The sequence below is a fragment of the Patagioenas fasciata genome, chromosome 30 (assembly GCF_037038585.1).
Source record: "Patagioenas fasciata isolate bPatFas1 chromosome 30, bPatFas1.hap1, whole genome shotgun sequence".
NCBI classification, from domain to species: domain Eukaryota; kingdom Metazoa; phylum Chordata; class Aves; order Columbiformes; family Columbidae; genus Patagioenas; species Patagioenas fasciata.
The window spans coordinates 4,079,487-4,103,507 of record NC_092549.1 but is presented as its reverse complement, the minus strand read 5'-3'; the positions used below and the strand labels follow the sequence as shown (position 1 = coordinate 4,103,507).

The following is a 24,021-nucleotide window of genomic DNA, read 5'->3' as shown; positions in this document are numbered from 1 at the left end:
AGTTGCGAAACTGGCAAAAATGTCATCTGGCGCTTCCAAAAATACTGTTTTTTGGAGATTTTTTGTCAGCGTTTGCTTTCATTCTCAAGCATTTGGGAAAGTTGTGTAGAGGGGCACTTGTGTGGGGCTGGGTGCGACCCTTTGCGAGCAGAACTCGTGTTAATGAGTTAGAAATTCCTTGTGAACGTGGGTGTTTTGGGGGTTTGTGTCGAAAGCGCAGGTGAATTGATTTGTTAATTGATTTTCTCTGGGGTTCCCTCAGCGAGATGTGGGTTGTGAGAGGTGTTCGCCAGCCGAGAGATGCTCAGCTTTAGAGCTACTAAAATAAGGGGTTGTTCCCTCTTTCCCCACGTCGCCCGTCCTGTTTTTCACTCTTGGTGTCATTAGAGCCTGACACACGGATTCCAGAGATTGTTCTGGAATAAATGGTTGATTTGCGGGCGCAGCGTGGAGCTGGTGCCTCCCGAGCCGGGACCCTCGGCAGAAACAAACTCGGACGTTTCTACCCACACGTCCCTCTGCGCCAGCTGCAAAAGCAGAGTCTGGGCTCTCCCCGTTCTTCATTTGATCTTCTAATTGTCAGAGATGAAAGTTCTGCCCTTCAGTTGCTGGAGAAAAGGAGCCCTCGGTAACCAAAACATCCTCCTGTTGGCCGCAGTTTGTTCCTTGCCGTATCTCCAAGGACGCGGCTCCTTTATCCTCCGGCTCAAAGGCTCCGTGGCCTTTTTAACGTAACAACACACAAGGTTTAAAAGTTCACAGCCCACACGCTGAGCAAACTTAGGCTGGGTGAATTCTATCTAAGCAGCTTCTAAACTTCTCCGAGATGCAGAACACCCAATAATTCAATAAGCGAAGGCAGGTTGTTCCCTGAAACCAAATCATCGTTTTGATTGCGATGGGATGGTTTGACAGGGTTGCTGTTGAGCTATAGCTTAACGAGTCCTGTTTGCAGGGAAAGCGCCGAAGCCGTTTGCAGAGGCGGAGGGGGCTCCGCAGAGGGACCCGCACCCGGCCGAACACGACCCCGCGGCAGAGGCTCCGCCGAGGGGCCCTTTGCCGGGCACCAGGAACCCCGCGGTGAAGCCGCTGAAGAGCGGCAGAGCTGGTGAGCCACCCCGATCTGCGGCGTCGGTTATAGAAACAGCCCTTTCCTCCCCAGAAATGATTCTTCCCTTTTCCCAAGTCAGCAAACAGCATGGTTGGGAAACACTTGGAAAGTGGTGGAAACTGATCTGCCATTGCTGTGTGGTGGAGTTTGCAACTGTTTCAATCCTGGTGGCATCCTTAAGAGGTGTAAAACGGTTACTGAGACCATTCCGTCAAATCAGCCGAGCAGAGGCGGCAAATCCATAACCTCTGCTTGCTTGACAATGTGTCCTGCTGACTACTGAATGCACTTCTCACAACTGTTTCTGGTTGTTGTGTCCATTTCCATTTGGGTGATTTGTTGGAAAGTATCCGCAGAACTTGGGCTTTTTTCTTTAACCGATCAGAACGTGCTGGATGTGAAGTGTCTGCATTTTTAGGTTCTGTTTCTATTGGGTTTTTTCAGAGGAGCAAGATGGAGAGGACATGGAGAGAAGGAAGAGGAGGAGGAAGGCGACCAAACGGAAGAGGGAAGGGAAGAGTCAGGAGAAGGAGGGCTCTTTGTCTTGCGACATCAAGCTGGACGACACCCTGGATCGCACCCTAGAGGACGGAGCCAAACAACACAACCTGACGGTCGTTAACGTGCGCAACATCCTGCACGTGAGTGTGGGGGGGTCGCTGTGCTTGGAAAAGCCCCTCAAGATCGAGTCCAGGCCTTAACCCAGCCTGCCCAGTCCAGCTCCAAACCCCGCCTAAGTCCCCAGGCTGTTCTACACTGAATGTTCCTCCATCACGTTCTAACTAGTTTAGTTTAAGCCTGTTCCTTTTTACCAAACACGATGTGAAGGGTATTTTCTTTTTGCAGGAGGTGATCACCAACGAGCACGTGGTTGCCATGATGAAAGCGGCCATCAGCGAGACAGAAGATATTCCTCTGTTTGTGAGTAAAAACCCTTTTTGGTTGGATTTTTCAGTTGTTCCAAAGGCACAATCCCTTCCCCAGTCTCTCCTCTTGCTCTGTGACGTGGTCTGGAGAGAATAAGAATCATCATTTATGTTTCATGACCGGATTTGCTGCCTGCATGATGTGAATATAGATTATAAACAGAGCTATAAGGGCTTATTTTTGATGTCACAGTGATCGTGTCTAAAAGCAAATTAATTAAGCAAAGTCTTTAGTGAAGAGTTGCTGGGGAGAGGTTTGAAGTTAAGGAAAAGAACTGAATGAGTTGCTATTTTCTTCTTTTAAACTCTCAGGAGCCCAAAATGACTCGATCCAAACTGAAGGAAGTTGTGGAGAAAGGAGTGGTGAGTACACAACGTTTCACTATCGCACCCTCCCCGAGGGGTTTTGATCGCTGGGTCTTCTAAAAAAGCAGAAGTGTGCTTTGAAAATAGAAAAAGACATCAAAATGAATTGGTGTTTCCATCGTTTGAGATGAGCAGGAAGAAGCGGGTCGGCGGATTGACCATGTCCACTAAATACACTGAATTATCGCCCGCAGAGACCGCGCGGTTTCGCAGCATTCGAGTGACGTCTGTTGTTACTCGGCCGCTTTGCAGAACAGATACTGAACAGAATTGGCTCAGCTGTGCCACCCCGTGCTTTTCAGAGACATTAAAGTGTTTCTCCTGTCTTTAGGTGATTCCAACGTGGAATATTTCTCCAATTAAGAAGGCAAACGAGGTGAAGGTCAGTGAACCGCTGCCAGGGAATCATATGAGGCCTCGCTGAGCAAGCCATTTTTTGGTGTATAAGTGTTATATCATTTGTGCCTGTTCTTGCACCATTTCCAGCTCCTTACTTTGCTTTATGTATCTTCATTTTTTTAGTTTCCTTTGGTTTCTTCAGCCTTTTTCAGTCGTTTCCTTCCTTTCTGAGCTTCCCTGTACCTCCTCAGTTAGAAATCTTTGATCTATCCTGCAACTCTTTGTCTTGCCTGTCACAAACCGCCCTCTCTTCTGTTCCCTTGCAGCCCCCTCAGTTTGTGGACATTCCTCTCGAGGAAGATGATTCATCCGATGAGGAATACCAGCCCGATGACGAGGATGAGGATGAGACCGCCGAAGAGGTGAGCGCAGTTTGGACAGAGATCCATTCAGCTTGGGGTTGGGGTTGGTGTTGGGTTGGGGTTGGTGTTGGGTTGGGGTTGGGTTGGGGTTGGTGTTGGGTTGGGGTTGGTGTTGGGTTGGGGTTGGTGTTGGGTTGGGGTTGGGGTTGGGTTGGGGTTGGTGTTGGGTTGGTGTTGGGTTGGGGTTGGGGTTGGGGTTGGGTTGGGGTTGGTGTTGGGTTGGTGTTGGGTTGGTGTTGGGTTGGGGTTGGGTTGGGGTTGGGTTGGGTTGGGGTTGGGTTGGGTTGGTGTTGGCTTGGGGTTGAGTGGGGTTGGGTTGGGGTTGAGTGGGGTTGGGTTGGGGTTGGGTTGAGGTTGAGTTGTGTTGGGGTTGGGGTTGGGTTGGGGTTCACTTGGAATTCACTTAGAATTCACTTTTATTTTAACACACACAAAGTTCTAAGTCATCCCGGACCTCCTAGTCATCCTCCTTCAGTGCTATATTATTTATTTAGGCTAAAAAAGAGTCTTTAAAACACCAGTTGAAGCAGCGTTTGATGTTTTGCACTCTAGAGCTTATTAGAAAGCGACGTGGAGAGCACGGCTTCTTCTCCTCGGGGCGCCAAACGATCCAGGACGCGGCGATCGTCTGACGAAGAGGGAGGGACGCTGTGCGAGGTGAACCTGCACCAGGGTTTCTGTGCTCGCTTCGGTCGTTATTCCGAAATTATTAACACAACGGCAAAAAAAAATACGTAGTATTGCTGGAAGTGGTGGCGACGTTGCGGGCGCTGGGGGGGGTTGGCAATGGTTCCTGTGTAAGCACCGAGGTGCCGCCCGTGCTGAAAGTGTTAAATGAAACGTGAGTGCTTAAATAGCCCAGGAAATGGGAAAAAATCAGATGTTCCTCAGAGAATTCTTATTTTCCTGGTTATTTTCAAGGGGAGTGCAGGAGAGTCGATTCTGTGCTTGGCTCGGGGGAGGAGGTGATTCTGATCAGGTATTTGTGGTGATAAGAGCTGCTGTGGGCGGCCAACGGTGAGAAAACAACTGTGGGAGCTCACCCAGCGACTCTGGAATCGGAGAAAGAGCAGAAGTCTGTTGCTAGTTCTGCGTTGTGTCACTGCGGGTTGGTTTTCGGGGGGGGTCGGGGGTGCGTGTCACGAGCGGTCACATTTACCCATCCAAACGTCTCCTCTCCTGCGAGTCGTTTGAGTCGTAAATATATTTGTGCTTTCTGAAAACCAAACCGAGCGTGATATGAAGAATCCGTTTATTTCCGCGAGCCGTTTCCCTCCTATCGTGCCAGACAGACAGAAAAAGAGCCTCGTTCCGTCCTTGGAAATGGATTCTAAATAAAACCTTTAACGCCAAGGCCTTTTTAATCAGATGGAGAAGGCGCCGCCGCCCGTCAGACACATCAGCGCCGAAGTGGTTCCCATGGGGCCGCCCCCGCCGCCCAAGCCCAAGCAGAGCAGGGACAGCGCGTTCATGGAGAAGCTGCACGCTGTGGACGAGGAGCTGGCGTCCAGCCCCGTCTGCATGGACTCCTACCAGGTCAGTGCAGGCAAAATGGGGAGAAACAAGCGATATTTGTGCCCTTTTCTGCTATATTTTCTCCCACATTCTCCTTTCTTCTTACAACTTCATTAAACTGAGTCCCCGCAGCATGAGATGAGAGGTGGCTGTTAGTAAATTGGTGTTAGCAAGGTATATTTTTAGTTTCTTGTAGCAAAACTACATTTTATGCTCCTATGTCTCTCTACTGTTGTTTTAAAATCTCCTTCTATGACATTACATGACTCATTAAGATGCCCTGCGGCTCAGTCGTGTTTTGCGAGCAGGTGCGCTGTTGTATGAACACCTGAGGAACGTGGTTGTAAAGGGAGATGCTGTTTCATAGTAAAGATGAGAAATATGTGACTGATCTGAATTAAAGAGCGAGGAGTTGTGAAGAAACCGGCTTGCGCAGGATGAATTCCAGAGAGTGGGGAGGGCGAAGGGGGTAAAACAGACATGAAAGTGAAATATGCTAAGTGAAAATTGTGTCCTCAGAGTTTAGCGCAAGATAAATGAATAATATATTTATAAACAATGCCACTTTAATAGTGAGAATAATCAAAGTTTTGCTTTCTTGGAGCTCCTTTGTGACCGGAATTTCATCTGTCTGGCAGCGGGCTGTTCTGGCTGGGCTGGAAAACCCCAGTGCCAAGAAAACCAGTGGTACCTGGAGTGGGTTAGAAGGGGGGGTCAGTGGGTCAGAGAGGTTCTCCTGCCCCTCTGCTCTGCCCTGGGGAGACCACACCTGGAATATTGTGTCCAGTTGTGGCCCCTCAGCTCCAGAAGGACAGGGAACTGCTGGAGAGAGTCCAGCGCAGCCACCAAGATGCTGGAGGGAGTGGAGCATCTCCCGTGTGAGGAAAGGCTGAGGGAGCTGGGGCTCTGGAGCTGGAGAAGAGGAGACTGAGGGGGGACTCATTGCTGGGGATCAAGATGGAAAGGGGCAGTGTCAGGAGGATGGAGCCAGGCTCTGCTGGGTGACACCCAGTGACAGGACAAGGGGCAATGGGTGCAAACTGGAACACAGGAGGTTCCGCTGGAAGATGAGAAGCAACTTGTTGGGGGTGAGGGTGGCAGAGCCTGGCCCAGGCTGCCCAGGGAGGTTGTGGAGTCTCCTTCTCTGCAGACATTCAAACCCCCTGGACCCCTTCCTGTGGAACCTCAGCTGGGTGTTCCTGCTCCGGGGGGATTGCATGGGATGAGCTTTCCAGGGCCCTCCAACCCCTGACACTCTGGGGTTCTGTGAAGGCGAAGCAGGCCGGCATGCTGTAGTTGTGCTGTGCTTTTCCCCGGCTCCAGGCACTGGACGACAGCCTCATTGCGTTCCGCACGCGCTCCAAGCGCCCGCTCAAGGACGTGCCACTGGGGCAGCTGGAGGCCGAGCTGCGCGCCCCCGACATCACCCCCGACATGTACGACCCCAACACGGCGGACGATGAGGACTGGAAGCGGTGGCTGGGGGGGCTCATGAACGACGACGTGGAGAACGAAGGTACGCGGCACACGGGGATTTCTGTTGCTTTTCAGCGGAATTTTGGGTTACACTGAGGCTTTTTTGGCATCTTTATACATGATGCTTGTGGCTGTGGCTGTTGCCTTGTTCAGTAATGTGCACACTTTGCACCATCAACTTTCCGTATCTTCTCCATGAGGTTTTTTTAACTTCAGGTGTCTCATTTGTATTAATAGTAATAAATATTTACTAGCCAGCACATGCCATAACTACCAACCATAAATGAAAATCCTCTGTTTCAACCCTTAATCCATCATGCTGCGTCATTAATTTGTCAGCATCGATCGATGTACCTAAATCTATTGAGGGTGTTCTGCTCCATGGTAGGAACACAACTTGTGGTAGAAACAACTGTTTTGTTCTTTGGGGAGAAAGGAGAAGAATCTCCCGTTTGTGCTGAATTCACCGCTCACTCCGTTGTGCAAACTGAATGTAAAACCCAGCTGGGATCACACGCGGGTCACAGTCTGTGTGGTGCCCGATCGGATCGCGAGCAAAGCGCTCGGTCCCGGGCGAGTTAACGGCGTCGCACAACCCGCTCTTTCCAGACGAGGCGGACGACGACGATGACCCCGAGTACAACTTCCTGGAAGATCTGGACGAACCAGACACAGAAGATTTCAGAAACGATCGCGCCGTGAGAATCACCAGTAAGTCCTTGGGGAATCGCGCCCGCTTGCTTGATTAGGATTAGTAGCTGATTTCAAAAAGTGGGGTTTTTGCCAAGGTTTTGCAATTTGATGTAATTTTTAGGCTATAAAAAAATCAAACTGCATAGTGGCTCAAACTGCTTTTCTATGCAAAGCTGGTTTGGTGAGTTCATAGCAGGATCCAGCTGTGCTGTTAAATGGGACTTTACTCCATGGCAAAGAACGAAAAGTCGTTGTCACGGTAACGTCGTCTTTCCAAAGCTTCAGCCAATTCAGAAACTGAATCCTGGCCTGGGCTGTAATTAAGTTTTCTGCAAGTCTTTACAATCTTCGAGTTATGGTTTGATGGACACACCGCTTTTCATCTTCTCAATAAAGCACATTTGTCTTAGGTCTTACTGCGGGTTAACATCAAACCATTAATTTGGAAAATTCATTCATATATTTTTTGGATCAAAACGGTCTCAGCCGAAGTGTTTTGAGGCCCAGCAATAAGCAGAGATACAGCACCAGGGGCCTTTTCGGCTTGTTCTTTGCTTTATGTGCCCGAGGAGGGTTTTGCGTTTCAGTGATTGATATCACGTCAGGATTGCGAAGTGCGAATCCTCACGCCTCTTTTTATGTTCCTTGCAGAGAAGGAGGTGAACGAGCTGATGGAGGAGCTGTTCGAGACGGTGAGCAGGAGAATAAATTGGACAGAACAGATTGGTTGTATTTCTCTGATCTGATGTGGAATCTCTAAGAAAGGGACAATCTCTGTAAGACACTGAATATTGCAAAGGGCCCTCCTATAAAACAGGAATTTCCCCGTGTCCCTGCAGAGATAAATGTCTATGCTAAGAAGATGATAATGAGATTTATTACCCAAGGACAGGTTTTTGGGTAAATTCACTGTTTGAGCTTTTAATTCCCGATGCTTTCACCGTTAGTTTCAGGACGAGATGGGTTTCTCAAACATGGAAGACGAGGGTCCGGAAGACGAAGATAACGTGACGGAGTCCCGGCCGAACTTCAACACACCACAAGCGCTTCGGTAGGGTTGTCTGGTTGGAGCCATTGCAGGCGGTGAATCGCGGCGTCTCCTTGTCGATGGGGCAGATCAGCTCAAGATCAGCTGGGTCTGTTTGGGAAAGGAGCCAAAGCAAAGGCTGGGGGTTGTTCCTGCTCCCCCTGTGCTGAGCGGTACCAGGGGCGAGAGCAGCGACCCTTCAACCAGCAACAGCCTCGAAGCAGAGAAATCATGTTCTCTTCTCATTCTATCGTCTCTCTATCACCGTCTCTCTATCACCGTCTCTCTATCACCGTCTCTCTATCACCGTCTCTCTATCACCGTCTCTCTATCACCGTCTCTCTATCACCGTCTCTCTATCACCGTCTCTCTATCACCGTCTCTCTATCACCGTCTCTCTATCACCGTCTCTCTATCACCGTCTCTCTATCACCGTCTCTCTATCACCGTCTCTCTATCACCGCCTTTGCTAATGGCTAATTGCATTAATTTTTATTTTGGGGGCAGTTCTTCCAATTCTTTCTTCCCCAGTTTTATCCATACACAGGATTCTTTAAGTTTTGTGGCACAATAGCCGATAATGAAAAGGTTTATGCATAAGCCAACTGTATAGCTGTTTGTTCAAGTTGACGTGCCGAATAGGATCGGGATGGTGGTTCTTAACCATGCGTCCCAGGTACAGAGTAAATCATCCAGACTGAACGTGTTTATTAAATCGTACGCGTGTTATCTTCTGGTTGCTCCGCTCTCAAACAGGTTCGAGGAGCCTCTGGCCAACTTACTGAACGAACAACACCGCACGGTGAAGGAGCAGCTGGAGCAGCTGCGGATGAAAAAGTCGGCGCTGAAACCGCCCCAAGAGATGGAAAAATCCAAACCCGCCAGCGAGAAGCCGCTGCAGAGCCTGGTCCTGGACCCCGCGCAGCGCCGGAGGCTGCAGCAGCAGATGCAGCAGGTCAGGAGCATCCTCAGGGCTGAATTAACCAGGGTTTATCCGCCGTGCACCACGGGGGAAGCCGATGGTGCAGTAAACGCTTCAGCACCATTCAGCAAAGGGATTGACCACTGGTCTGATTTGGTTCCCCCAGCACGTGCAGCTTCTGACTCAAATCCACCTCCTCGCAAGTTCCAACCCTGCGCTGAGTTCAGAGGCCGGGACCACCAGGATGTTTCTGGTAAGGATACGTTTAACATCAGAATTTGAACCACCCCCTCTGCCACCCCCTCGTTTCCCCCCTTCCCCCTCCACCGTCCCCCTCAGGCCGGTTGACGCGTGTGGCTTGTGTTGCAGAGCGAGCTGGGGAACTTTGCGCGCAGCTCCACGCTGCTGCGCCAGCCCTTCCAGCCGCGCTTCCAGACGGCGTTCCAGCCCTGCAACCTGCCGCCCGCGCTGCGCCTGCTGCAGGACTTCCACGCGCTCGTCCCGCCCGACTGGAGCCCGCGCAAGAAGAGCGGTGGGTGTCACGGCGGATCACGCGGGGATTCCTTATTATTCCTCATTATTCGTTATTATTTCCTTAAACTCTGGGCCTCCTCGCTGCTTAACCTCGCACCCCGAGCCGCTCGCTTCGCCGCGCTGCCCTTTGTCATTCTGCAGGTGGCATTTCGAGCCACAAAAGTCCGTCGACAAACAACAAAACTCTAAATAATCACACCAAGGAAATATTCTCTTTATCGGAGCGTTTTAGTAAAACCCCCTCCAAACTGTTGGTTCCAACTGTGCAGTTTGTGGTTTTCCTGTGAAAGCAAACGGTGTTTTCCAGAAGCTGGTTGTGAAGAACAGAGTTAGTCCATGGGGACCTCTGTCCTGACCCCTTAATTCTTTCCACAGCCAACGAGTTCCCGTGTTTGCCGAAGCAAATCGCGTGGATCCTGGCGACAAGGAGAGTCTTCATGTACCCGGAGTTACTGCCCATCTGCTCCTTGAAAGCCAATCCTCCCCGGGACAAGATCATCTTCACCAAGGCCGAGGACAAGTAGGTGCTTAGAATAGCGAAGAAAACACGCGCAGTTCGACTTGGATGCAAATTCTGGGGATATCTGCGTGTTGTGCAACAAAAAGCAATCCGCTGTACGGCCTAAAGGATTTGTATCCCCCCTCCGCCTTTATTTTTCAGTTTATTAGCATTAGGTTTGAAACATTTTGAAGGGACGGAGTTTCCCAAGCCGCTGATCAGCAAATACTTGTTACCGACCAAAACTGCCCACCAGCTGACGGTGCGGATCAAGAACCTCAACATGAACCGGGCCCCCGACAACATCATCCGGGTGAGCGACGCCTTCACTTCGCTCTCTTGGGGATTATTACGGCTTAGTTGGGATTTATCACATTTGTCCTTCTCGGTGTTTGTTCCGAGCACCTTTTTGTGTAGGTCCCGACACTTTCTTAAAAGAACATGCCATTTTTTATTAGCTATGAGTTAAGAAACCCTTATTCTCAGTACTTTCAATACTGTTTTGACTCCTTAGAGCCCAGCGCTTGCACAAAGTCCCAGTGTAACTGTGGCTTCAGCAATGCTGCCAAACTCATACAAATAAGCTCAAGCTTAAGCCCAAGTGTTGTCTCCGGTCAGGCTTAAGGGCCTGCTGGCCAAATATCCCCTCCCGTAAGTCACAGAATCAGAGAATCAAGTTGGAAAAGACATTTACGATCCTGGAGCCCAACTGTGAACTAACCCCTGTCCCTGAGAACCTCATCTCTGCCTCCTGTTTGAGGAGAAAGAACCAGAAATGCTGCAACAAAGGAAATTGAGCTGTGCATCCTCCAGGACTTCATGGTTTTGGGGGAGAAAGGGTGGCAGCGAGCGCTTGTCCTGCCTTTATTCCTATTTTTTAAGTTTTCTGGGGTTGACGCCTTATTAAAGCAGCGCTGAGGCCGGCTGGTTCACACCAGCACTCCGAGCCCAGTGTCACCGACACGGAGCCTCTGTCCCTCGTGTCCCCACAGTTCTACAAGAAGACGAAGCAGCTGCCGGTTCTGTTCAAGTGCTGCGAGGAGCTGCAGCCCAGCGAGTGGCGGGCGCCCGTGGAGCGCGAGGAGCATCGCCTGCCCTTCTGGCTCAAGGTGCGGCTCCATCGCCCCCTTCCTTCCTCCCCGCTGCCCCCTTCCTTCCTCCCCGCTGCCCCCTTCCTTCCTCCCCGCTGCCCCCTTCCTTCCTCCCCGCTGCCCCCTTCCTTCCTCCCCGCTGCCCCCTTCCTTCCTCCCCGCTGCCCCCTTCCTTCCTCCCCGCTGCCCCCTTCCTTCCTCCCCGCTGCCCCCTTCCTTCCTCCCCGCTGCCCCCTTCCTTCTCCCCCTCTGCCCTCTTCCTCCTCCCCCTCTGCCCCTTCCCCTTTCAGTTCCGTCCTTTCTCTCAGACTCTCAGGCTTTGCAGTAAAACTTGTCAATGTCAGGTAACACACAGCAGCACAACGGAAATAGATGATGTCCTTTCAGCAGCAAGTTGCTGCCTGTCCCTTCTGTTTGGAGGCGGTAACGGAAGAACAGCCCGTGGCCGGACTAATCAATCCCGTTTCCTTAGGCCAGCCTGCCCTCCATCCAGGCGGAACTGAAGCGCTTAGAGGACGCCAGGGAGACGCCCGCTTCTCCTGCGGCGGAATCTGCCTTTCTGGGCACGGGAAAGGAAGCTCCCGAGGCGGAGTGTGACGATAAGTACCCTCTGCTCGTGCCGAAAGGACTCGTGCTGACCCTGAAGCCCCTCGCCAACCGCTTCTCCCGGCGAGCGTGGAGGAGGCAGCGATCGTCGGCGCTCAAGCCCGTCCTCATCCGGCCCAGCCCCTGCCTGCAGCCCAACCCCAACGCTCTCAACGTCCAGAAAACCCTCAAGCTGTCGCAGTCGGAAGCTCCTCCCAGCAAAGTGATGGTTCAGATCCCCCAGCTGATCCAGACGGTGTCGGGGGTGCCGCCGCTGGGCGTCCCGGCCGTGCTGGGCAGCGGGGACGCCTTGGAGTTGCAGAGCGTCCTCTCCGCTCCGCATCCCGACTCCAGACAAACCTTCTCCGCCACCGTCCCGCCTGCTCTGGTCTCCAATCCGGTCGCTTTGCAGCCCAGATTGATGCTGCCGGCTTTAGCCGGAGCGAAAATGCGCAAACCTTGCGTGCGGAAGGGATACCAAAGGAAAAAAGGGACAAAACCTGCCCCGCTGATCAAGACTCCGCCGCTGATCCAGCCGTCCCCCGTCATCCTCACCGTACCCGCGACCACAGTCAAAGTGCTTAATATCGGCAACGGCTGCAACATGATCCAGCCCATAAATCCGACGGTCGGTCGAGGCCCTCAGGCTATTCCAGTTACGACTTTATTGGTAAATCCATCCACTTTCCCCTTAAACCAACCGCTGGTCACGTCTTCAATCCCTTCCTTGATAGTCTCTCCTAACCCTGTGGGTCTCTCTGCGTCGCCTGGGGGTGAAAACGAAGAGCAGCTCAACCTGGTTCCTCCCTGCGCTGTCGGCAACAACAAACCCATGAATCCTGCGGTGGAGCCCAAGGCCGAACCGCCCGAGCTGTACGTCCCCGGCTCCCCCGACACGGATCGTGGCGCAAATCCCACCGTTTCCAACCAGGAGAAGGTAAATCAGAGCGACTGCTGCGGCTGGGCCGTGGCGGGAGGAGACGCCGGCGCTCCTGAGCCGCTGGCCGTGGAGCTTCTGCCGCGTTTAGACGATGAAACGGTGAAAACCGAGCCTGGAGAGCCCAGTGACACCACCAAGGAGATCAACCCGGGACAGAAGCGGGATCTTCTACACGCCGAAGAGAAGGAGGAATTCGTGCTGGGTCTCGGGCAGGAGCTGAACGTGGAGGCCGCGTGTTCGTGTTCCGACCCCACCGAGATGCAGAAGGAGCGGCCGCCGTGCGGCGAGCGGGGCGAGGAGGAGCGGGCGGCGCCGGCGTCTCCGCGCGGGGAGCACACGGACAGCGCGGGGGGAGCGCAGACCGGCTCCCCGAGGAACCCCCCGTGTGCCGCGGAGCCCGAGGCAGAATTCAGCAGCCCCCTGGGCAAACCCGAGGACTCGTCCAGCGTCGACGGGCAGTCGGTGGGGACGCCGGCCGGGGGAGAGAGGGAAGGGCAGGAGGAGGAGGAGGAAGACGACTTTGACGATTTCACGCAAGACGAGGATGAAGAAATGTCGTCGGCTTCGGAAGAATCGATTCTTTCAGTGCCAGAGCTGCAGGTGAGAGCAAAACTCAAAGAACTTGGTTTTCTGCGTGACACAAAACCAGGCGGTTGTGGTCAATGTCGGGCTGTCCCTTCGGCAGAACCCTCTGGTTGCTCGGGTGTCAGATGGGCTGTTAGAATTCTGATGGGTGGGACACTCGCTGAATGACGTTAAACACTAAAATAAAATAATATGAGGGTTTTTATTGTTGCTTTCGAAGGAGACAATGGAAAAACTGACGTGGCTCGCAACAGAGAGACGCTTGAGCCAAGAAGGAGATTCCGAAGAAGAGAATTCGCAGGAGGAGAACTCGGAGCCCGAGGAAGAGGAGGAGGAGGAAGGGGAAGGGGCAGAGAGTTTGCAGAAGGATGAGGAAGCGTCTGGGGATCTGTCGGAGGAGCCCAAATCCGCCTTCCCGCTGAGCACGGCGGCCCCGCAGGTGGAGGCGCTCCGGGCACCGGCAGGTCGGTCATTGTGATGCGAGGAGATAGAGCCGCGCTCCCCGTTAAACCCAGACCCACGCTCCCCGTTAAACCAGAACCGTGGGGAAACTCCCCGGGTTTCATTTCACTCTGCTGCTTTCTGCCTGGAAACAAAATTCCGCAGCACAGCCCCAAGTCTTTAGCACCAGCTCTGACGGTAGAAGCCCTTTGTGTGTGTGAACTGTCTTTAGTCCCATGTAAATCCATCTATGCTTCAAAAATTTGCAGGTGGAATTGCGGTTTGCATCAGCTAATCCCCTATACCTACAGAAACCCAGTATTAAACAGGCGGATCTTTGCTAAATTGAACTTTGTGTTACGAAGTCGCCTTGGGACGTGTGCAACTCGCTCTGTGCTTCTCGGCAGGAGAAACCACGAAAGCGCCGGGGAAGGGCCGGAGCTCCTACAGGACCAGGAACAAGAGGGGCAGGAATCGCACCAGCAAAGACACGTCCAAGCTGCTGCTCCTGTACGACGAGGACATCCTGGAGAGGGACCCGCTGCGCGAGCAGAAGGACCTGGCGTTCGCACAGGCCTATCTGAGCAGGGTGAGCGAGCGGGGTGGGAAATGGGGAATATTGGCTGCTGCGAGGCCTCCAGTGCACAGCGAGGTCTGAAAGCCAATGGTACCTGGGGTGGGTTAGAAGGGGGTGGTCAGTAGGTCAGAGAGGTTCTCCTGCCCCTCTGCTCTGCCCTGGGGAGACCACACCTGGAATATTGTGTCCAGTTGTGGCCCCTCAGCTCCAGAAGGACAGGGAACTGCTGGAGAGAGTCCAGCGCAGCCACCAAGATGCTGGAGGGAGTGGAGCATCTCCCGTGTGAGGAAAGGCTGAGGGAGCTGGGGCTCTGGAGCTGGAGAAGAGGAGACTGAGGGGGGACTCATTGCTGGGGATCAAGATGGAAAGGGGCAGTGTCAGGAGGATGGAGCCAGGCTCTGCTGGGTGACACCCAGTGACAGGACAAAGGGCAATGGGTGCAAACTGGAACACAGGAGGTTCCGCTGGAAGATGAGAAGCAACTTGTTGGGGGTGAGGGTGGCAGAGCCTGGCCCAGGCTGCCCAGGGAGGTTGTGGAGTCTCCTTCTCTGCAGACATTCAAACCCCCTGGACCCCTTCCTGTGGAACCTCAGCTGGGTGTTCCTGCTCCGGGGGGATTGCACTGGATGAGCTTTCCAGGGCCCTTCAACCCCTCACATTCTGGGATTCTGTGAACAGGGCAGAATTCTCTTAATTCCCACATTTCACACTCTGGGATCTGTTTCCCTTCTCTCTTGTGAGAATTCAAATCCAAGCAAGAGTTGGTTGGCTCAAGAAAGCCACGTAAACTCTGAGCGGTGAGAGATCCAAGATGATCAAACTAACGTGTTTTATCGCTGGGTTTCCCACCGCCCGTTGCTGTCGCAGGTGCGCGAAGCTCTGCAGCACGTTCCTGGGAAGTACGAGGACTTTCTGCGCGTGATCTACGAGTTCGAGACGGGCGCGGGCAAGCGGACGGCCGTGGATTTGTATTCCACGCTGCGCAAGCTGCTGCACGAGTGGCCGCAGCTGCTCACCGACTTCGCCGCCTTCCTTTTGCCAGAACAAGCTCTGGAGTGCGGGCTGGTGGGTAGAACCCAGTTAAATCGCCCTGTTTTAAGCAATGATGCGAATGCTTGTGGGAGGGAAAGAATAAGGAATTCTTCCTGGTTAAACACCCCAAAATTCAGCTTTGCAAGAGGCTTTCGCTTGTGTATTTTTTCTTTATTTTCCCATCTTGCGTGCGTGTGGTTGAAGCAAAACTTATAGCTCCCCTGAGTTATTGTATATGCAAAGTCTTGTCTTTTTCCGCCTATTCTGGGTTTTGAAATGGAAAGCAAATAGCAAGCCACACGCTTTACAGCCGGCTGGAGTGGCGCTGTGGAGCGTGAGGGCTGAGTGCCGCTTGTCCCGCGCAGTTCGAGGAGCAGCAGGCGTTCGACAAGAGCCGCAAGTTCCTGCGGCAGCTGGAGATCTGCTTCGCCGAGAACCCCGCGCACCACCAGAAGATCATCAAGGTCCTGCAGAGCTGCGCCGACTGCGTCCCCCAGGAGATCGCCGAGGTAACGGGGCGTGCGGGCGCCTCCTTCTCGCTCCAAAACCCCCAAAAATTGCAGTTTGGTGACATTTTCCCCCTCCTCTTGGAGACCACGGTCTGCATGGTCACCCAGGGGATCAAGAGGCTTTTCTTTGAGGTTTTCCAATTAACCGGCCTGTTTCCACCTTGGGTTTATGGCCTTGCTGGTGAAGTTGGAGCTCAGCGCCTGCTCCAGAATTTTGGAGGGATATTCCCCTGCTAACGTGGAACGATCTTAAAATGTTACAAAGCAGCATCTTCACACTGGAGCTTTATTAAGCCCCGACATCCCACTAAGGAATCCGGAGGGGAACGCGGCGCCGCGGAACCAAACCTTTTGCTCTGGGTTTGTGTTTCAGCTGAAGACGCAGATGTGGCAGCTGCTGAAGGGACACGACCACCTGCAGGACGAGTTCTCCGTGTTCTTCGACCACCTGCGGCCCTCGGCCAGTCGCATGGGCGACTTTGAGGAGATCAACTGGACCGAGGAGAAGGAATACGAGGTCGGCGTTTATTCCCTGAGATGCGTTTAAGCTCGGGCTCAAATCACAGCGGCGTTTCCAGGGGGTGGGATGGCGGTTGGTGGACTGAAACAAGCTTTTTGTTACTTCTAACGTAATTGAACTGAAGATGAAACTGAGCTGAATATTCAGGAATCCGTGGGGAAAATGAAGCAGGGTCTGCTAACAACCTTCTTTCCTTATTTTGCAGTTTGATGGGTTTGAAGAGGTTTCATTGCCAGATGTTGAAGAAGAGGACGAACCCCCCAAAATGCACACAGCCTCCAAAAATAAGAAGCGGAAAGAGATGGGAGGGCAGAACAACGACAAGGTGAGCTGGGCCCTGAGCAAACCTGCCTTAGAAAGACATGGCAGCAGCCCCAAAGGACTCAAAGAAACACATTGAAGCGACCCCACTGAGCGGTGCTGGAGTTCTCGGGGGGTGCGGAGGATTTTGGGGCTTCCCCGTGCCCCCTGTGTTGTTCTCCGCGGTTGATGGGCCTGGACGTGCTGTTTGCAGGAGGTGGAGTGGGCGGATGGGCCGAAGGAAGCTTCGTGTTCGTGTTCGTGCCACGACGGGAGCGGCGACCTCAGGCTGAAGAAGAGCAAGCGCAGGAGCTGCGGCCACTGCGGCGCTAAGGTGGGGCTGGGTGGGCTCCGAAATGACCGGAACGAGGAGGAAATTAAACCAAAACGGCGTCTGGGGAGCTCTGCCCGTGCTGCCAGCCTTCCCCTCCTACGCTGAACAGTGTTAATTGTGATATGAGTTAACGAGCTAATGAGTTATGAGCCTTTTTTTAGTGGAAGATGCTCGTGTGGCCGATAGATATTCTGTTTTCTAAACGCAAACGTACGGCCCGCCCGCAGCCTCCGGGAGGGAAGTTTGGAAGCGAAGGTGCCAGGTGGGGAGCGAAACGGCACCGTTTTGTCTCTGTGTTGATTTGCAGGCGTGCGAATCCAGGTTTTATAAGAATAAAGAGTCCCAGGAGCTGCCGGCGAGCGTCGCTCCGCTGGACTCGAGTCCTCGGCGCGACGGGAGGGACCCGGGGGCCTGCGGGGACGCGGCGGACGAGGCTGCGGAGAGCAGGAAGGCCCCGCGCAAACCGGAGGCCGCAGGTACCGCCGTAACCAGCCCCTCGACTCCGTAACACCGAGTTATTGACATAATGAAAACCAATAGTCTTTTTTTCCTTGTATTTACCCACCCAGGATGCTCTAAACCTGTAAATCCGGAGCATTCCCAAACTATTCTCCTTTTTGGAACGCTTGGGCCATTTAAGCTCTTGCTGCCGCGCTAACCCGATCCCCACCGCTACCCATCCACCATATTGGGGTTATTGCTCCAGTTTTCATTTTACGGCAGCAATTCAAACCCCCCTGTGTCTCTGATCTTCCCCTAAACCATCTCCACGCTGCTTCAGACAAACGTTCTCGCAGGATAACGAACCACAGGGATCTCCTTTGGGGTTGAATGTCGCGGTTTAAACGCAACGCAACCCGGTGTCCTTAGTTCAGAGCGGTTTTCGCTGCAGGGTTTTGTTCTGGGCTGCGAACTTTATGTTGGTCGTTGGAAATCGGTCCAGGAGGGGGAAGGGGCTGGAATCGGCCGCTCCCAGCGTGCGTTCTCATTTAAAACCCTAAAGTCGTAATGAGGAGATGAATAAACCCGCAGGAGTGGCTGTTGTTTGTGTTCCTGCCCAGGTTGGCACCCGGAGGGGAAGGTTCTCCCCGCCAGACCCGAAAAGGCCGCGCTGCCCCATCCCCGCGGCCACGACGGCGCCGCCACCAGCGCAGCCACAGCCGGGGACGGAGCCGCCCGGAGCCCCGCGGGGCCGCCGGCGCAGAAACCCGCTCCCACGCCACCTCGGGAACCCAGCGCCGCGGGGCAGGACCCACCGAGGAGCAACCGTGATCCCACGGGGGCCTCAGCACCCCTCGGGGGGAGCGCGTGTCGGACCGAAGGGCCTGACTCTGACTTACCGCACCACCTCGGCTTCGGCGCCCGGGAGCTGGCGCCGGCGCCCGCGGGAGGAAACGCCGAAGCGAAGGGCCGGACCCAGCCCAGCGCCTCGGCCGCGGGTGCCAACGCGGCTTTTCCGGAGGGTGGGTTGAGGCCGAACACCCCCGGGCAGCCGGAGCCCAGGGACGAGGAGCAGCCGGAGCCCAGGGACGAGGAGCAGCCGCCACCGCGCGGCGCCGAACCCACCGTGTGCGCCAAGAACAGCACCGTCAGCTCCACCGGAGAGAAGGTCGTGCTCTGGACCAGGTACCGCACCCAGCTCCGGCTTCCACAACGGCTTTGATTTCCATTTGATATCCCATTTGTTAATGGTTTCATCGGAGCCGCCGTCTTGCTCCTGTGGCAAACGCTGTGCTGGTATTAAAATAAACCGGGTTTTAGATGCTCAATCCTAAACCGCTAAATCCAGCTCAGCTTAGAGGTTTACGCAGCAGAGGAACAAAGCTCGGGAGTGGTGGAAGGGGTGGTTTCATGGGTTGGTTTTCTAACGCCGGGTGTTGCAGGGAGGCGGACAGAGTGATCCTGACCGCGTGCCAGGAGACGGGCGCACACCCCGACACCTTCCGCGCCGTGTCCCACAAACTGGGCAACAAGACGCCCGGAGAGGTGAGTTCGGGGGAAAAACGGGGGGTTTGGGGCAATGAACGTGATGCTGCACTGGGGTGAATAATCCCAACTGCAAATGGGGAAAACCCAATGAAATAAACCACCAAGAAAAGGCAAAATAACCCCCCGTCTGTTCCGATGGAGCCAAAAATCACGACTGTGGACTTTACAGGATGTTAATTGTTGATGTTCTGGTCGTTGGTACCAGAAGTGTTTTGGCGTTTCTGCCCCAATCTGGGGGTTTGTTGCGGAACTTCCCCCCCAAAACTGCCCAAAACCGCCCAAAGCGCCACATTTGCACCCGCAAAGCGCTGAATGGAATCGTTCGTCCCCAAACACCCCGTGCAGCCTCACGTTCCCCGTTCCTCGTTGTCCTGACAAAACATTGTTGTGTTGGGTTTTTGTGTAAAGCACAAAGCGCCCTGAACGCTGCAGCCATAAGCCACCATAAGCCACCTTTCACATGGGTTTTGGGTGGGTTAACGTGGTTTTTGGGTGGGTAACGTGCGGATTTGGGCGGGTAACGCGCAGTTTTTGGGGGGGTGATGTGCGGTTTTTCGGGTGGGGTGACGCGGTTTTTGGGTGGGTAATGCATTTTTTGGGTGGGTAGCATGGTATTTGTAGGGATGACGCGGTTCTTGGGTGGGTGACATGCGGATTTTTGGGGGGGGCGACGTGGATTTTTGGGGGGGCGACGCGGATTTGGGTGCAATGTGGATTTTGGAGGGGGTGACGCAGATTTGGGGGGTAATGTGTGGATTTTGGGGTGGCCGATGTGGATTTGGGGGGGTGATGCGGATTTTGGAGGGGGTGACGTGGATTGGGGGGGTAACGCAGATTCAGGGGGGGCGATGCGGATTTGGGGGGGCCATGCGGATGCGGATTGCAGGGGTGACGCGGATTGGGGGGTAACGCGGTGTGGCCGCTCTGCAGGTGTCGCGGCGCTTCCGGGAGCTGATGCGGCTGTTCCACACGTCCTGCGACGGCAGCTCCGAGGACGAGGAGGACGCGACCAGCACCAGCAACACGGACCAGCTCTCGGACCGGGACCTGCTGCTCTCCGAGGACGAGCCCGATGACTGAGGCGTTTCCCCGGGATCGGCCCGTTCGCTGCTACGCGGTCCCCACGGCAAGGAAAAGGTGTTTGCACAGGGATTTTCCACTTCTGCTTCTCCCTTATCAAACTAATGAATGAAGGAGCATTTTTGGGGCAGTGACGTCCTGGAGAAGAGCGAAATGAGAGGAGAAACACGTGGACGCTGATAGGACCGCAAAACCCATGTAAATATTGTACCATAATGCGGAACAAACATGATTTTTGGTTTCTAAGTTCCCCCCCGTGGTGATTGTACGAGCAGGATTCTGTATTTATTGTGTGGTTTATTGGAACAGGTGGAGCAAATTCACTTGGTCAAGGCGTTTGGTTTTTACAAAATACATCCGAAAAGCAGCTTTTCCTCCTTTACCCCCAAGTTCAGGCGGTTCTGAAATGCCAAGAAAGTGCTTTGGCTACCGCGCTTGGGATCCAAACTCCGCGGGGTTGCAGAACAAGGTGCGTTCAGTCGGAATCGGCGTCGTCCTCGTCCCCGTTGTCCCCGAACCCGTCCTCGTAGCACTGGGCCAGCGCCGCCAGCTCCTCCAGCGCCTCCCGCAGCTCCTCCTGCTCCACGCCGGCCGCGAAGAAGCTGCCCCAGCGCCGCGTGTCCAAGGCGCGCACGTCCCGGCACAGCCCCCCCAGCAGCCGGCGCAGCGCCGGGGCCGCCTGCAGCGCCGCCAGCACCGGGACGCTCTCCACCGCTGCACGGGAGACGCCGTTCATTTCCATATCCCCCCAAAACCCATCTCCACACCCCGTTCTACTTCACAAGCAGCTGCTTTGCTTATGGGCTGCTCAACACTCAGGATTTTACCCCCAAATTGTCGTTTTCTGTCGCAAAATAAGTAGTTGAAGCGGCGTTACCTGCGGATGAACGAGCGGGGGGTCTGTCCAGGAGGAACCCGCACCTGCCCACCCGAGGAGAGAAGAACTGGGGGAACGGGGGCGCCGTGGGGCACGGCTGCTCCAGCACATGGCATACGCTGCAGGATAGGAGTAAAATGACCCAAAACACGCTCAATTTTCAGTTTTCTGGCACAAAAAAAACCCCGACGGGCTGAGCGTCACCAACCTGAAGGCCCCGGGGAAGGCGCCGTGCAGGAAGCGCTGCAGCGTCTCCTCGGCGCTGAGCGGGGACGCGGGGCGGCCGCTGCAAAGCGACACGAGAATTCTGGATTTGAGCAAAAACGCCACCGACTCAACCTCCTCTGGGCCAATTTGCTCTGGAAAGAGCTCATCCGAGCCCTGGACCTTCGTTCAGCACCAGGTTAACGCTTGGACTTGACGATCGTAAAGGTGGTTTGTCCAACCCAACGCGATTCTGCGGGATCGCGGGTGATTTGGGGAAAAGGGGATGCGTTACCTGCTCTCCTTGTGCATCCCCCGCAGCACCACGGACTGAGCGAAGCAGCGGCCGAGCGCCGGGTCCCGACAGCACGACAGCGGCTCCCAGGGCACATCCTGCCCGTGGGCGCCCAGGACATCGTGGAGCGCGAGGCCGTGGGGGACGGGGAAGGGGAGAGAAGCCCACGCGGCCACAACCTATGGGGGGAAAGCGCGAGGGCAGCTCTCACCATTTTGGGTGGAAACGAAGGGGTTTGAGGGTTTTTGCGGCTCTACCTTCCTCCCGCAGAAGTGCAGCGACTCGGCGAGGTGCCCCATGGAGGCCGGGGCGGCGCGGAGCCGAAACGGAACCGTCAGCGCGTCCAGCGCCGCCGCCAGAACGGCGCTGCTGTGGTAGTCGAGCGACGCCTGCCAGGGAACAACACAGGAGGGTCAAACCGTCCGGTCCCCAACCCCTGTCTGTCTGTCTGTTCAACTTAGCACCGTGCAGAGGTCGCGTTGTTTCAGGTTTTGGGTTAAGCCAGCTCGCTGGCAAACGAGCCGCCGGCGGTTCAGTCTTGGCTAATGCTGAAAAAGCACCAAATCATCGTGTTTTCTGCCCAGAACAGAACCCGCAGCCCGTACGTCGTAGTCGATGTAGGGAAACGTGACCGGAGGTTGTGGTTTAATCCCCAAAGTCCCGCGGAGCGACAAGGGGCAGAGGAGGGAGCTGTGCCGGGCCATGTGCGCCGTGCCCAGCGCCGCGTTCAGCAGCCGGCAGACGTTCTTCCCGGGGTCCTGGGGGCGAGAAGCAAATCAATCAAATCAAATCAACCATTAGAAGACGCAAACGAGCCGTCCAATGCGGGTTCAACACGGAAGCGGCGCGTTGTTGGATTTTCCCGTCATTCACGCACCGCGGGGCTGGTGAGCGGCGTCAAGCCCCAGGTCAGGATCCCTTTGCGCGCATACTCGTCGTACAGCAGCTCCGTCGCTTTGGCGCCGACCCCGGAGAACCCATCGTGCAGGTTGCAAAGGACCTGAAACCCCTGTGCGAAAGCACCTTGGGCTTCAGCTTCAGCTCCGGGTGGAGGTTTCTGGAAGGGAGTTTGGGGCCGGGGTGTTGAACCTGCAGGTAATCGCACTCCTCGACGTAGAAATGCAGCCGGTCCTCCAGCTCCTCGAGGCAGGCGGGGTCCTGCAGGAGCCGCTCGCCCTGGCCAAAGGCTTCGAGGACACCGCAATCCCTAGGGAAAAAACCCCAAAATGCTTATTCTATCCCCTCCAAATTTGTCCTTGAGGGCAAAAGGGCTGTTGGGGCTGAGGATGGTGAAGCGAAGCTGCGGCCGTACCCGTCGTGCATGTACTGGGGGATCACGTAGAGGCTCTTGGGGTGCAGGCGCACGTTGAGGAAATCGGACCAGAGCCGGATGGGCCCGTCCTGGCCCGGGGCCGCCCCTGGAAGGACACGGACGTGAGAGCGGAGGGCTCGGCGGCCCCGTGGATAACGAGAACATAACGAGAACAAACGCGGGGGTTTATTGATGTTTTAATTAAGCTCCCGGCCTGCTCGGCGCCTGCTCCGCCTGCCCAGAGCTCCCTGAGCCAGCACACCGGAGTGACCGGGACAAACGGGATGAACCGACGGCAGGTGACGCACACACCTGGAACCGATGCGCTGGAACCTTTTCCCTCAGAGGGAGCGTTTTCCTAAAGAAATCAGACCCTTTTGGTTGGAAAAGAGCTTTAAAATCACTGAGTCCAACCATAACCCACCGCTGGCCCTGAGAACCTCATCTGTTTGTATCCAACCCCCCCAGGGACGGCGACTCCAGCACTGCCCCGGGCAGCTGTTCCAACACCCACAGCAACTTGCGGCTGTTTCCTCTCATCCTTAAAGCAAACACCCCAAGTGAAGTGAAACCCGAGTGGGGCTGACGCCCCCGCCGCGTCCCCCGGTTCCTCACCGTGCTGTCCCCGCCGTGCCGCGGTGCGGAGCCCCCGCCGGAGCTCTCCCGGTAATCGGCCACGTCCCCATCCCTGCAACACAACCGGGGCCGCTGCCGCAGGAGCCCGCGGGGCCGCCGCCCCCCGCACTCACCGGGTCGCCGGTGCCGCCGCCCCCCGCACTCACCAGGTCCCCGGTGTCCCCGCGGTGCCGCCGGCGCCCAGCGCGCCCACGCCGCCTGCAAGAGGAGCCGGTCACGGCGGGGCCGGTCCCGGCGGGGCCGCCCCGTTCCCGCCCAGCCCCGGTACCTTTCAGCTCCAGCGCCACCAGGCGCGGGGTGTGCGGGGCCCGCGCGTCCCGCCCGGCGCGGAGCAGCGCGGAGCTGCGGAGCTCGGCGGCATCGGGCCGGAGCAGCGCGGCGGCCTGCGGGAGCGGCCGGGGTCAGAGCCGGGCCCGGGACAGACCGCGAACCCCGACCCGGTCCCAGCCCTGACCCCGGTCCCGGTTCCCCGCTCCCGACTCCCGTCCCGCTCCCATCCTTGGCCCTGACCCCCATTCCGGTCTCGACCCCCGCCGGTCCCAGCCATGATTCTCATCCCAGTGCCTCTCCCGGTCCCAGACCTGTCCCCGGACCCGGTCCCATCCCGCACCGGTCCCCGCCCCGCCCCAGTTCCGGTCCCGGTCCCTCCCAGCCCTGCCCCCGGTTCCGGCCTTGTCCCGGTCCTGTCCCCGGTCCCGTCCCGCACCTGCAGCCCCCACCAGTGCGCTCCCACGCACCCCGCGTAGTGCCCGAGCTGCAGCGTCACCACGTCCCCCGGCATCGCGGCCCCGTCCCGCTCCCGTTCCCGCCGCCGCGCCTGCGCGCCCCGCCCCGGAACTGCGTCACCGCGGAGCCCCGCCCCCCGGCGCCTCAAAACGGACACG

The 24,021-nt window shown here is 55.7% G+C and overlaps 2 protein-coding genes across 5 annotated transcripts in view; one reads left to right on the top strand and one right to left on the bottom strand.

The window, feature by feature from the left end:
• Positions 1-20,145, top strand: part of LOC136112834 (GON-4-like protein) — a 23,967-nt gene extending 3,822 nt beyond the window's left edge. For 3 of the 4 annotated variants that reach the window (XM_071800282.1, XM_065857725.2, XM_065857724.2), the window contains 30 exons: positions 956-1,108; positions 1,556-1,752; positions 1,958-2,032; positions 2,350-2,400; positions 2,735-2,785; positions 3,069-3,164; positions 3,717-3,821; positions 4,533-4,700; positions 6,003-6,195; positions 6,765-6,866; positions 7,500-7,540; positions 7,796-7,899; positions 8,632-8,830; positions 8,964-9,050; positions 9,167-9,329; positions 9,707-9,851; positions 9,993-10,143; positions 10,823-10,939; positions 11,394-13,046; positions 13,252-13,495; positions 13,880-14,061; positions 14,917-15,114; positions 15,447-15,590; positions 15,964-16,107; positions 16,316-16,435; positions 16,625-16,744; positions 17,052-17,220; positions 17,806-18,370; positions 18,628-18,730; positions 19,664-20,145. In XM_071800282.1, coding sequence (XP_071656383.1) covers positions 956-1,108; positions 1,556-1,752; positions 1,958-2,032; positions 2,350-2,400; positions 2,735-2,785; positions 3,069-3,164; positions 3,717-3,821; positions 4,533-4,700; positions 6,003-6,195; positions 6,765-6,866; positions 7,500-7,540; positions 7,796-7,899; positions 8,632-8,830; positions 8,964-9,050; positions 9,167-9,329; positions 9,707-9,851; positions 9,993-10,143; positions 10,823-10,939; positions 11,394-13,046; positions 13,252-13,495; positions 13,880-14,061; positions 14,917-15,114; positions 15,447-15,590; positions 15,964-16,107; positions 16,316-16,435; positions 16,625-16,744; positions 17,052-17,220; positions 17,806-18,370; positions 18,628-18,730; positions 19,664-19,813 — 5,990 coding nt within the window. In that variant the 3' untranslated portion in view covers positions 19,814-20,145. Of the gene's footprint in view, positions 1-955; positions 1,109-1,555; positions 1,753-1,957; positions 2,033-2,349; positions 2,401-2,734; positions 2,786-3,068; positions 3,165-3,716; positions 3,822-4,532; positions 4,701-6,002; positions 6,196-6,764; positions 6,867-7,499; positions 7,541-7,795; positions 7,900-8,631; positions 8,831-8,963; positions 9,051-9,166; positions 9,330-9,706; positions 9,852-9,992; positions 10,144-10,822; positions 10,940-11,393; positions 13,047-13,251; positions 13,496-13,879; positions 14,062-14,916; positions 15,115-15,391; positions 15,591-15,963; positions 16,108-16,315; positions 16,436-16,624; positions 16,745-17,051; positions 17,221-17,805; positions 18,371-18,627; positions 18,731-19,663 lie in introns of those variants that run through there. The other variant, XM_071800283.1, reaches the window with a different exon arrangement.
• MSTO1 (misato mitochondrial distribution and morphology regulator 1) lies at positions 20,091-23,978 on the bottom strand. The gene is made up of 14 exons (XM_065857735.2): positions 23,844-23,978; positions 23,406-23,520; positions 23,284-23,335; positions 23,117-23,189; positions 22,814-22,859; positions 22,502-22,607; positions 22,279-22,396; positions 22,067-22,198; positions 21,795-21,947; positions 21,447-21,578; positions 21,190-21,368; positions 20,899-20,976; positions 20,691-20,809; positions 20,091-20,527 (listed from the first exon to the last, which is right to left on the bottom strand). Exons 1-14 carry the CDS (start codon positions 23,916-23,918, stop codon positions 20,289-20,291), a joined length of 1,617 nt encoding a protein of 538 aa, XP_065713807.1. The 5' UTR covers positions 23,919-23,978; the 3' UTR covers positions 20,091-20,288.
• Between the last annotated feature and the right edge of the window lie 43 nt (positions 23,979-24,021).